The 14,159-nt window shown below is 33.2% G+C and overlaps 1 protein-coding gene and 1 pseudogene across 1 annotated transcript; one reads left to right on the top strand and one right to left on the bottom strand.

Moving 5' to 3' along the window:
- Positions 1-1,909: 1,909 nt before the first annotated feature.
- On the bottom strand, positions 1,910-2,545 carry LOC114399139 (auxin-responsive protein SAUR32-like). Its single transcript, XM_028361264.1, has one exon. The coding sequence runs from the start codon at positions 2,406-2,408 to the stop codon at positions 2,061-2,063; it is 348 nt and encodes a 115-aa protein (XP_028217065.1). The 5' UTR covers positions 2,409-2,545; the 3' UTR covers positions 1,910-2,060.
- A 3,744-nt stretch (positions 2,546-6,289) lies between these two features.
- LOC114398926 lies at positions 6,290-7,092 on the top strand (annotated as a pseudogene).
- Positions 7,093-14,159: the final 7,067 nt, after the last annotated feature.

Raw genomic sequence — 14,159 nt, 5'->3', positions numbered from 1 at the left:
TTATTTCTATTTTTTTAAAAAAAATAATGAAAAATAATCTTGTATAACAATGTAAATTGTTTATCCAACTAAAAAAAATATATAATTTTTGATTAATTTAAAATATTTATTATGAATATAAAAGTGATCAGAAATCGAGCGTTCATTTTCCTTTTTTAATTAATTGTTTATATCACATAAAGGAAATGAGATGAAAATATTTTCTCAAACAAACTAAAAGTTGAAAACAATAAAATCTTGTTTTCTCAGAACTTCATCTTAAGTAAAATGACGCGGTCGTAAAGAATGAAATTTTAAACAAATTTAAAAATGTATTTTTTTTAAAACGCATTTTCAGTATTTTTATTTCTTGAAACAAAAAATAAAAAATCAAACTAAACATATTTTTAAAATTCTAATCTTTTAAAAATAAAAATAATTTTCAAAAAATAAAAATATAAAACAAAGACACGTAATTCTCATAGTATGCTAATCTTTCTGCAGGCAAACCCAATTTTAATTTCAGTTTATGGCCCATATTCGTGTTGAACTGTTGATAGGCACGTGCAAGAGTTTATGGGATACGGCAGTTCCAAAATATATAATACAGTATTATAGATGTTTTTGGAGTAATATTTTTGCAACAAATTTCTTTTTCAAAGTAAAATCAATTTTAGACACTTAAATTAGGAAGAATATAATAAATACCCGGGGAAATACAGTCACGGTAATCGTATACGTCTGTATACATTTTTATCGTGTTAAAATTTATATAATTTATCTTATTATTAAGTTATAGTATAAAGAAATGTTATTATATACATGGATATAAAAAAAAGTTATAAATACAACAAAAACGTAGGCCTATTATGTTCACATTTCTATTTAGTATTTTTTTACTAAAATTAAAATATTTTTATCTTATTATTGAGTTATAGTATAAAAAAATGTGATTATTATATACATAGATATAAAAAAGTTATAAATATTAAGTAAATTAATCTTATTGCTCCTTAATTTGTTTATTATTTTCAATTTAGTTCCTTTATTTTTAATAGGTTTAATTATGTATCTTATTTTTAAGATAAATTAAATTTGATTTCTTTATTTTTAAAAGTTTCAATTTGGTATTTTATTATTTCATGTTGTCAGCTTCAAACATTTTTAAAAAGGAATTATTTTTATTTATGGAATAATCTTTTCAAAAGTACATTTTGTAATAATTTTTTTACTGTTATCCAACACCTATTTCAAAAGATAAAATTATTTTTTATTATCATGAAATATTTATTCTTAAAAGTTATTTTTTACTGTTATAAAATAATTGTTTTAAAAGATAAAATTGTTTTTTACTTGATATGAAACACCTATTTCAGAAATTATATTTCAGAAACTATATTTTACAGTATGGAAGGATTATTTTAAAATGGTATAATATGAAAAAGGGTAATTTGGGATTTAGAAAAATTTAGGAGCCAATGAGAGGTGCATGATCCCATTTACTTATCTATGAAGATGGAAATAACCACTTGTCTTTTTGCCGCAAGTTGATCCTGTATATTCAATCATTTCTCCTACAATAAACAATGACGTTCTCATTACATTTATTTTTTTATATTATTAAAACTATATTCTAAAACAACTTCACATCTACTAATCAAATCGTTCAAAATAATTAAATTTTGAAAATTATTCTTAAAGCATATCTTTTTTTTAAAAAAAAGATATAACCGAGAGATGGTTTTTTTGACTTCTTTCTTATCTTCTTATTTTCATCACGTTTATCCTCTCCTTCAATTTCACTTTTGATTATGTATCTTGTATCATTTTCTGCAAGCTACGCGAGCAATCTTATTTAATTATATTTTGTAAATTAAAATAATTTTTTCTCCTATATATCTATAACATCTGCTAGTTAATTAACACAGGATTTTTGGGGAAAGAAAATACAATTGCAAGCAAGTGACTTTCTATCAAAGCTCATATTAATATATACGTGAATTGTACAGCAATTGGATCACCATATCTATGAAGAGAGAAACACATATAGCCATGAAATTAACTTTATAAAGTTGTTGAGATCAAGCCTTGAAGCAGGTGGCAACGAGGTGATGGTGGTGGTGGAGGGACCTCTCTGTATGAATCAAGTGTTGAACGTTCTTAAATTCCGCCACTTGGCAAGGGATAGTTATGGTTCCTTTCTGTGAAAAACCATACTCTTCCTCTGCCTCCTTCAGAAGCTGAACAAAGAGAGGGTGCTTCAGGTAATTCACGGGCACCGTTACTTTCTGCTGCTCTTCGCCTTGACCCACCTTGATTTTCAAGCAACCTTTTCGTATCTGTATGTCTTCTTTGCTCACCGCTTGCCTTCCCTCGTGCTGACCTTCATCGTATGTCTGCGGAACTTGTTTGAAATTTAAGCCCAACATATTAATTAATTTGAAGCAAAGATCAAAATGGTTCAAGGGAGAAAAAACCCAAGAAGCCGAAGCTGCGAGTGCTATCTCGATGCATGAAGGAATGGATATGATGAGGGTTTTATAGTATATTGAAGGAATGGATAGGAACCATCTGGGAACGCACCAATGAAGAAGAGCGTACTAAATGGGAAAAGGAGTCAATCCATCCAGGTAAGGTGGGGAAGGGTGGACTTGGTCACTTGGAAATAATCCATTCATAAATTTTAACTAGGTCTACTATTTTATTCTATGCAGTCTGACCAATTCTTTTAAAACATAATTTAATATTTTAAATATATAAAAAATACTTTTCTATTTAGTAATCAAGATAATTATTAAGATATTACTAAAAAAATAGAATTATTATAATACATTACAATAAATTAGGAACATTATAATATTTTAAGAAAATTTATATATTTCAGATATAAAATTAATGGTATCGGGAGCTTTGGAGTAGCAGGGCCCGAAAAAAAAAAGGTTTTGATATCGGGAGCTCTTATATTACGATTTTTTTTTTTGATCGAAGTTTAGCTATCCTATTACTTCTTCTGTCTTGTTGTAACTGTTGTCCTAATTTGTGTTACACATGAATAATAATAATAATAAATAAATGAAAGAAAAATAAATTTTTATAAAATTAACCTTATTACCATTAATTCATTTTTAATTTTTTAAACCATATCATTGATACTATAAAGAATATAAGTAGAAAAAATAATTAGTTATACTAAAAAATTGAAATAAAAAATAATTTGAAATAATTTTTTTTATAGGACAATTATTATGGTACAGAAAAAGTACTATTCTTTACTTATGAGTTGTTGTAAACTGATAATGAGATGGTCGCTTAAGGCAAAGGACCAAATCAGATGGTCAACAATGGTGGAGGACCATATGTGATAATATTTATATCTAGATGCATGGTGACTGGTAACAATGGTGCAAAATATTAGGCAATGTTAAAGATGAAAAAAAAGAAAACTATTGTTCCTCAAACTTATTCATAAGCGGAAAATGCCTGCTCCCACCCCTATGCAATCACACTTATGGTTTCTTTGTTTTTTATCTTGTGTGGAATGTGAAGTTTATATAGGGAGAAACTAAGCAGTTGGTTGATAATTGACTAAGAAAATAGCTAATTTGAGTCCAAGTCCAACAATATCATCTCGCTTTGGAACCGCCACACCCCCCCTCTCTCTATATATAAACTTGTCTTTACAGTAGCTAGTTTGACTATTTTTTTTTGGTGTCATGCTCTTCCAAAATTGGAGCCACTCATGGGAATTTTTCGCCTTTCTTCCAAGTTCAAAATTAGTGCGAAATATTAGACTCTGAGTAAAATACGACATTAAATGTGAAGAATGAAAGATGGGCAGGTTGTGTTGTAGGTGATGATGATCCGGCTTAGCCAGAGGCTAATAATTAAGCTGAAAGCTTTGAGCTCAAGTTGCCGACTTTGATTAATTTCCGAGTTATTCACTAGAATTTGGCTACACCAAAATTAGAAGTTTATTTTAAAGATAAAATTTAAGATTATAAAGTTATAACTGTTAATAAAAAATGTATCAATCTTTTTTGTTATTTTCTCATCAATAATTATAATTATGCACTTTATTTTTCTTATCCATAAATGAGATAGTGTTGCTGGGAATTACTAACTAATTAAAAAATTGACAAAAAAGATGAAGAAGATAAACACGATGATGACAAATTGACTCAACAAAGTTAGAGAAAAGCCGTTTGAGTTTGAATACTTGGTTCGTATAATGTAAGGCTCCATAGGAACAAAAACGAGACGCATGTAATGCTAAATTAATGAGGAGGCTTCAAATAAAAAATTGTTCAATCACCTAACCAGATTTGTGTAAACATTTTTTAATTCCTGAATGCAACATTAATCCATTACCTGATAAATAAGTTGTAATTATTGTCACGCTAGGGTAAGACGAAATTTTAATAGAGAATGCCAGAATGTGATTCATAACTGCACTGCTAATTTGGACAAAACCGCAAAGTAAAAAAGAGAGTTGGCAGTGATATGTATTTATTATGGAAGTATGATAAGATCGAGTAGTCGTTAAACCATTGAATGCCTGATTATTTCGTCCTCATAACATTAATCATATTTAAAATTACCTTTATAGATAGGATTGGAATAAAGGATGAAGTAATGTAAAGATAAAAAGGTTAAATATCATATAAATCCATAAAGATAGGTTTTAAGATTTTTAGTGTTGTTTTTAAATGAGAATCTAAGTTTGAATTATATAACTTTCATAATAAAAAATTTCATTAGAAGAAAAACTTCAATTTTAATTAGAGAATAATATCAAAAGCACTTATGTAGTTATATTTAAGTTTGTGGTTTGTCTCGAATAATTATCTAATATGGCATTTGGTTCTTTATAAATATCCCATAACAACCCTCAACAAATACATATAATTCTCAATGCCCCCTCCTATACGTATAAAAGACTTTCCTTTGACGCAAACCGTAGAGAAGTACCAGAAGAAATGCCCTCTAGCAATTCATCTAGAACAATATTAAATATTAATTAGTTACATTTTTCATCAGTACTCACAAATCCTTAAACATGTAATGACATAAGAGAAATAGTCAATTCGTGTTAATGGTACTTATAAGAGTATAATTGACAAAATAATTAATATTTTAAAATAACATATTAATAGAAAAATATTTTTACTTTAATAAAAATAAAACTATAATTAATTAAAATTCCGATAATTTATAATAATAATAATAATAATAATAATAAAGCTAATAGATTTTAAAAAAAATATTATTTTGATTTTTTTATAAAAAAGTATCTGTTTTTTTCATGTGTGTTTTAAAAATGTGAAAACTATAGATTTAGGTCATACAATTATATATAAATATATCTAGTAAGAACTTTTTCATTTTAAATATATACAAATTATAAATTTGGACAATTTAATAGTCAAGATTAAAAGTTTAAATAAAAAAATCAAGATTATATATAAGTTAATTAAAGATCACACTACAGCTTTAAAAAAATTATATACATTTATAATTTTAATTTTAGTCATAAGGCAAGGCAAGTCACTTGATCCAAGTCAAGAGAAAAAATATGGTTCAACCATACACTCTATGAATTGAATGGTATGAAAGATCCACTCTTTTATTAGAACCAATAGGTCTTCAAATCTTTGATTTGAAAAACTAAAAATCTCTATTACTGGATGATTAAAATATTTTCTAAAAATCAAATTTTTTTATTAATGAAGGAACAATAATATCACCTTTTTTTTAATAAGATACTAAAGTGAATAATTGTTTCATTTCATACCAGAAAGAACCACAGAAGAATCAAAGATAAATAATTAAATTTGTTATGAAAGTGTGAGACGTTGATAAATTAGTTTTTGAAAGATAAAAAATTTAAATTTAATCTCCGAATATGTAAAAAGTATAAAAAATTAATCTTATAGACAATTTAATCATAAATTGACCTCTAAACTTCGTAACTTAATGTCAAATTATTCATAAAAAATATAACTTATTAAATTGATCATTGAAAATTATAATTTAATGATAGAATAGTTTAAAAAATTTAATAATGGAACTAATTTATTGAACTTTTTGTACGTTCAAAAATTAAATTTATATTTTTCATCGACTAATTTATCATTGTATCTTATTTTAAGAATAAATTTGATTATTTATCAAAGAATTAAAGGTAATCAACTAATGTAAGGTTCAGAAGGCAGAGGTGGGAAGAGCACTAACTTGTTAAACCAGGCCCATTGAGTTTTGGAGTATAAAGCAACAAATGCAATTGGAAATTTCACTCATGATAGGAACTCCCATGCCAAGCAAAAATAAAAGAAGGTTGAATGATGAACAAATCAAATCATTAGAATCCATATTTGAAGCAGACGCAAGACTTGAACCCACAAAGAAATTGCAGTTGGCAAGAGAGCTTGGGTTGCAACCAAGACAGGTTGCCATATGGTTCCAAAACAAGAGGGCTCGATGGAAGTCAAAGCGGCTTCAACGAGACTACACCATACTTCGAGCCAGCTATAACAATTTGATGCTCTGAACAAGGAGCATCAATCATTGCCAACACAGGTGAATAAGATACTTGCAATTAACACATAATTAATTGTTCCTAAGTTTCTAGGTTGGACTAGCGTATTTATCCAATTATATAAAACATTTCATTATATTAGAGGCGTTTACTATTCAAATCCATTATTACTTCCCTATTAGAGGCTAATGATTATGGTTTCAATTTTCAAACAGTTGCAAGAACTGGATGATAGAATACAAAAGCCACTAGAACAAGCTCAAAGTTGTACTACAGGATACAAAGCAGCAAACAGCACGGAGAGTGAAACGACAACTATGAAAAGTGAACAAGAGGTAAAGCAGTCAAACACGTCAATAGAAAGATCACAACACATTGTTGGTGTTCTCTGGGAATGTGACCGCAGCATAAAAGCAGAACAATACTTTGAAATGGAAGATGAACCTGCCCAGCTGAACTTTGTTGAACATGTTGATGGTTCTTTGACATCATCAGAAGATTGGGGTGTGTTAGAATCCGATGATATCTTAGGTCAACCAACCAGCTGTGATTATCAATGGTGGGACTTCTGGTCCTAAAACTGTTAAGCGCAGGCTAAGCTTATACCATATAAAGATTAAAGAATGGGGTAAAACTTATTTCATTGATAATAATCAGATACAAGACGGATATATATAACCAGGTTGGTTGAAGAATAGTAACTGACAATGCCAACAAAGGAAACACAACAACCAAATACTTAGGTGCTTAAAGTGCATGTGTATATGACTGAAATATCATAAATTCAATCACTTTTCATGGAAAACCAAATAATTTTCACGCTTTGAAAAAGAAAAAGAAAAGTAATTATTACAACTACGAAAACAAATTGAGACTTAAACAATAATTTATGAAGCTTTATGTTCGTTTTCTAATGATCACTTATAAAATAAAAATATCGCAGCTACCCAGCTGCTAGGGCTGGACGTGCCTCACCCTATAATATGGCATGGATGGAGACCGTAAAAATAATAGTTATATGTTTTTTAACTGGCCTTCCAAAAACAAATTCGGGCAGGGTTTCTGTGGAGGAGTCTGGACTTTGGGCAGATTGTAAGGGGTTATTGGCCCAGTCTCGTTGTTAGTAGGAAGTAAAAGCTTCATTGCTATTGTACTAAAAAGGGATATGCTAGGTGCACCCAGCAATATTGCTGGTGCACCCAGCAATTTATTGAAACTACCATTTTACCCTTCATTAAAAAAGTTTAAAATATTTAAATAGTTTTCTTCTCCTCTCCCGGAATCACTAAGCCTTCTTCTTGCTTCTGCTTTTCTTCCTTTGCATACCTCTTCCGCGAGCCTTCTCCTTCATCGCGAGCCCAGGTGCTGCTTCTTTCGGTTGGACGCCATTTCCGTTCGAGGTAGGTGTCCCTAATCTTCCCTTTGCTTTTATTATGCACTGTAGTTGTAGCATTTAGGGTAGGTTAGAAGAACCTTAGGTTAGCGGAACCGTAGGGTAGAAGACGAGAGCAGGAGACGCTGAAAAAAATGGGGAAATGGCTGACGACGGAGTCTTCCGGAAGACCCGTTAGGGGTTCTTCCGGAAGTTCCGGAAGAACGTTTTCCGGAAAGTTTCTGGAAGAAGTGTTCTTCCGGAAGTAACCAAACGTCTTCCGGAAGAACACTTCTTCCGGAAGACTTCCGGAAAACGTCTTCCGGGAACTTTCCGGAAGAAGTGGTTCATCCGGAAGAATTCCGGAAGACGCGCACTTCCGGAAGAAGTTTCAAAGTTCCGGAAGACCTTTCCGGAAGAACCCTTCTTCCGGAGTGTTTCCGGAAGAACCACTTCTTCCGGAAGTGGTTTTTTTGTTTTTTTTTTGTGTTTTTTTTTTAAAATTTTTTTTAAACAGAAATTGTTTTGTTTTTTTTTTAAATGAATTATTTTATTTATTTTGGTTATTTTGTTTTTTAGATTTTATGAAAAATGAAGTTTGGGTTTTTGATGTCATATTTTTTTTATAATTTAAATTGTGTATTTTTACTAAATATTAATTTGTAAATTAATTTTTTTTTATAAAAGTAGTTGTGTTTGTTTTTGTTTATTGTTTTTTTTTAAATTAGTGTTTTTTCTTTAAAAATGAAGTTGTCTATTTTTATAATTAAAGTTGTGTGTTTTGGAAGTTTTATAAAAATACTAATTTTTTATAATTAATTAGTTTATTTTATTATAAATGAAGTATTTTATTTACTAAAAAAATTGTGGATGTTTACTAAATAATTTTTTTTTTACATTAGTTGTTTAATTTTTTTTAAAAATTAAGTTGTGGATGTTTAGTAATGAATTATTTTTATATTAGTTGTGTTTTGTTTTTATAAATGAAGTTGTTTATTTTTTTTTTAAAAAAATTAACTTGTTGATGTTTACTAAGTAATTTAGTTGTGTTTTTTTTTAGAAATGAAGTTTCTTATTTTTTTTTTTAAATTAAGAGTTGGATGTTTACTAATTAATTTTTTTTACATTAGTTGTGTTTTTTTTTTATAAATGAAGTTGTTTATTTTTTTTAAAAAATTAAGTTGTGGATGTTTAGTAATGAATTATTTTTATATTAGTTGTGTTTTTTTTTTTATAAATGAAGTTGTTTAATTTTTTTTAAAAAAAATTAAGTTGTGCATGTTTATTAATAATTTTATTTTACATTAGTTGTTTTTTTTTATATAAATGAAGTTGTTTAATTTTTTTTTTAAAATTAGGTCGTGTATGTGTGAAAATAATTTGATTTAAGTTAGTCTTATTTGTTTATAAATAAAGTTGATTTTTTATAAAGAAAATTGTGTATATTTTGACCGAAAAAAATACGTGTTCGACATGATTTACAGATCATGGCCAGAACACGAGGTTTAGGTCGTGCCATAGGTAGAGTTGTAGGCAGAGATAGAGCTGCTGACGAGGATGCTGGCGATGTTCCCGAGAGGCGTAGGCCTACTGCCTCAGCCCGTAGGCTACGCGTTCATCAGATGACTACGGAGGGACGTGATATGGCTGAGGACGTCGCTGACATGACTGATGATGTTCCTGAGCAGCCTACGGAGGCACCTGAGATGCGTGCGGACGCACAGGGTGCTGATAGTGGTGAGGGGTCAGATGGTGATGATGCTGCAGAGGGATTCCCTGGTGGTCCACGTGACCCGTCAGTGCTCACATCATTTGCCGAGCATGTTGCACATGCCGTGTGGAGTGGACAGGTATTTTAATTTGTTAATTATTTGTCATTGTTTATTTATTTGTTTATGATTAATTTTTTTTTAATAATTGTATAATTTGTACTTCAAATCAGGAACGTCCTGATTTGAAGTTAGTGTCACATGGGAGGAAGCTGACACTGATTGGGAGGCCAGTGCCTGAGATTGAAGGCCTGGTGGCTGCCACAGGATTAAGTCCACTGATAGATTGTTCAGTTATTACTGGCGATCCTGGACTTATATCCGCATTTGTGGAAAGGTGGCACAGTGAGACTAGCACCTTCCACCTTCCAGTAGGAGAGCTGACGATCACATTGGATGATGTGTCGTCCATTCTACATTTGCCCATCACTGGCGCCTTGCACAGTTTCCACGCTCTTTCTACGGAGGAGGCCAGATTCTTGCTCACGGAGTTGCTGGAAGTGTCTGCGGAGGAGGCCAGAGCCGAGACAGCGCTCACACGTGGAGCATATGTACGATTAGGATGGGTTCGTGACATTTATGAGACCAGATGTCAGGCCCGGCGGTGGATTGTCGCAGCTCGCGCTTATTTGCTGCACCTTGTCGGTTGCACTCTTTTTGCTAATAAGAGTGCAACATACGTGCATGTGGTCCACCTTGACGCTTTCCGGGACCTCGCTCATAGTGGTGGTTACGCTTGGGGGGTTGCCGCGCTGGTTCATATGTACGACCAGTTAGATGAGGCTTGTAGGACCACCACCCGACAGCTTGCGGGGTACTTGACGCTATTTCAGGTAAATTTTGTGTTTATTAATATGTTAGGTTCGATTATGATTTAAACATGTTTTTATGTTATGTTAACCTCAATTATTGTGTAGTGCTGGATCTATGAGCACTTCCCTAGTGTGCATCAGTGCGTGACTGACGACACATACCAGGAGACGTCCCCACGTGCTTCCCGGTGGTTGACGTCGAAGGCGCACATGAAGGGCATCACAGGAGCACCCTACAGGGCACGTTGTGATGGTTTGACCGTCACAGATGTGTCCTGGTTGCCGTACACGGAGCATCGGGGTGTTAGGGCGTTTCAGGAGATTTCATCGTTCCAGGGTCAGCTCAGATGGGGTCCTATGATCGTCGCAATTCGACCGGAGAGGGTGGTACGCCAGTTCGGTTACATCCAGAGCATCCCTCCACCGCCTGTTAGTGCACGATTGTCACAGGATCAGATAGATGACAGGTGGATGGAGTTTGCGGATCACTTACTACCTGCGGGTCAGCCTTGTTTAGTGCCTGGGCAGGTATCTGCAGATTACATTGAGTGGTTTTTCCGCATATCTCACCCTTTCATGACACCGACCCAGGCAGCTGACCAGCAGAGGGATGCACCAGCTGCAGACCCTGAGGACTACATACAGCCGCCCAGCCCCCAGGTTCCAGTGGCATTTGACCCCCCTCCATATGTGGTAAGATTATTTGCGCGTTTAATGTTTTATGAGTTGCTGTTTATTTTGAATTTCATAATAAATGTTTTTACTGACTTTGACAGGATGATTACGAGGGATATGAGGCGATTGCACAGAGGTTGGAGCGTGTGCTCAACCTTAGGATAGTCACTGCAGGCACAGAGTTATATGACATTATGCAGGACTGCCTGACGATCGCGAGAGGGGGACCCAGTGCTGATGGGACGGTCAGGGCTCGTCAGAGACGCCGCACGGACCATTGATCATTGTATTTATTTTGTTGTGTTGTAGTTGACATGAATATTTGTAATTATTACAGTTTTTGTTTAATATAGTTGACGTGTTTTGCACAGTTTATTATTTTATAATATAGTTTGTTATTCCGATTGTTTGTGGCCCTTAAGCGAAGTTTACGGTTGTTTTAAATTTATTTTTAAAAAAAGGGAACCTAGAATCATGAGTTTTGTTTGTAAGAATTACATAAAAAATAAAAGTTTTTAAAATGATTAATAATTCATAAGTGAACCCTTTTTCCATGTTCAAGTACCCATGTTTGTAAGAATTACATAAATGAACCCTTTTTCCATGTTTGTAAGAATTACATAAAAAACATAAGTTTTTAGAATCATGAGTTTTGTTTGTAAGAATTACATAAATGAATCTTTTTTCCATGTTCAAGTACCCATGTTTGGGATTTTTTTGCGTGGGTGTGTCTGTGCCCTGAGACAATGGAGGGCGGCCATTTCTCATGTTTGGACGTCAAAGAATCCAAAAAAAATAGTCCCGTTCCCCAGTTCCGTCAACTAACACGTCAAAACAAAGCCTCAAAATCTAAAAAAATAGGAAATGAACCCTTTTTCCATGTTCAAGTACCCATGTTTGGGATTTTTTTGCGTGGGTGTGCCTGTGCCCTGAGACAATGGAGGGCGGCCATTTCTCATGTTTGGACGTCAAAGAATCCAAAAAAAATAGTCCCGTTCCCCAGTTCCGTCAACTAACACGTCAAAACAAAGCCTCAAAATCCAAAAAAATAGGAAATGAACCCTTTTTCCATGTTCAAGTACCCATGTTTGGGATTTTTTTTGCGTGGGTGTGCCTGTGCCCTGAGACAATGGAGGGCGGCCATTTCTCATGTTTGGACGTCAAAGAATCCAAAAAAAATAGTCCCGTTCCCCAGTTCCGTCAACTAACACGTCAAAACAAAGCCTCAAAATCCAAAAAAATAGGAAATGAACCCTTTTTCCATGTTCAAGTACCCATGTTTGGGATTTTTTTGCGTGGGTGTGCCTGTGCCCTGAGACAATGGAGGGCGGCCATTTCTCATGTTTGGACGTCAAAGAATCCAAAAAAAATAGTCCCGTTCCCCAGTTCCGTCAACTAACACGTCAAAACAAAACCTCAAAATCCAAAAAAATAGGAAATGAACCCTTTTTCCATGTTCAAGTACCCATGTTTGGGATTTTTTTGCGTGGGTGTGCCTGTGCCCTGAGACAATGGAGGGCGGCCATTTCTCATGTTTGGACGTCAAAGAATCCAAAAAAAATAGTCCCGTTCCCCAGTTCCGTCAACTAACACGTCAAAACAAAGTCTCAAAATCCAAAAAACTACGAAATGAACCCTTTTAACAATTAAATTTTTGGACCACTGAAACAACGCATTCAACTTTATTATGGGAATTAAACACGCCGTAAACATATAAAGGTTACATCAACAAAAAAACAAAAAATTAAACATGACATTCAGTTGTTTAGCGACGTCCCACTGACCTCGTCTTCAACATATTTAGTAAAGACAGCTAAAATTTCTATTGGTCCATATTTTTTCCAGTAGTTAGATTGTACTAACACCTTCAGCAGTTCTTCGTTGGTGATCAGCTCATTTATTTCATATTTTATAACCGTATCTGAATACTCAAACCGAGCTGGTTGGCGGAAAAACAATCGTCTTACCGTTTGTGATTCGTGAATTCCAAGAGGGGGGATCCCTTTAGGTGCAACTTGCTTGATTAAATTCTTCAGTTCGTCGATGGTACATGTTGAAGGAATTTGAAATTTCTTAGGATTTTTTCCTGTGAACGCGCAACCAACAAATTTGTTCTGCGGTGGCATGTTCCATTTGCCGTTGTAATACAGGATCGCGTCATGAATACGAGGCATAGTGCGTTCAAGTAAGTTTATTATTCCATCTGGTGTTCTTCCAACGGTGCATAATAACTCAATCGGACCAACACAAGAAAATTGATCATTACACATTAACATTGTGTTGACATCGTCATCATTTATCAATTTGATACACTCAAAGCGAATTTGGTTACCTGTATCGGTGAATGGCTTCCGGTAGTGAATTTCATCCAAAAATTGTTTGTCGGATAGCTGAAGGGTATTGTGTATTCTGGTTTTTAGGCTTGCAAAATCACACCTATTTGGTACTCGAATGGGCATCGGAGTTGAAGTTTGGAAGTAAACCCCAGTATCATTGTGAATAATCGATCCATTTGGATAAATGAAAGCCAACCTTGAGTTGACAATCGTCTGACTGCTAGTTTCTCCTAGAAATGCCATAGTTTGTGTATCAGTTGGGAGATTATTTGAAAGCAAGATAATGTGTGATTTAGTAGCCTAGTCTGCCATATATATAGATGGTTGTGACCGAGCCTTTGTTTAACTTTGTTTACAAAAAAATAGACACGCGTAAATGTGTAGTCAAGTCAGCCAATGTGTTGTCGCTAATGTGTAGTCAAGTCAACCAATGTGTTGTTGAGCGACTGCTAGTTTCAAAATGTGTACTGAAGTCAACCAATGTGTTGTCACGCTCAAACTGTAACACGCATGCATGTCATTATGTGTTGTCAATTATGACAATGATGTATGCTGTAAATGATTTTTGTTGGACCAACAATTTCCTTGCTTAACCAAACGAGTAGTTGATAATATTAATTGGTTAGTGACGGGTTACAACGAATTATATCGCATAATGAATACAAATAAATAAACAATGAA

This window comes from Glycine soja, chromosome 19, assembly GCF_004193775.1.
Source record: "Glycine soja cultivar W05 chromosome 19, ASM419377v2, whole genome shotgun sequence".
Lineage (NCBI taxonomy): Eukaryota > Viridiplantae > Streptophyta > Magnoliopsida > Fabales > Fabaceae > Glycine > Glycine soja.
The sequence above is the reverse complement of the archived record's forward strand: the minus strand, read 5'-3'. Positions and strand labels throughout refer to the sequence as shown.

Bases quoted from the DNA above. Each gene is read 5' to 3' on its own strand.
- LOC114399139 (XM_028361264.1), bottom strand. From the start codon at position 2,408: ATGTTGGGCTTAAATTTCAAACAAGTTCCGCAGACATACGATGAAGGT.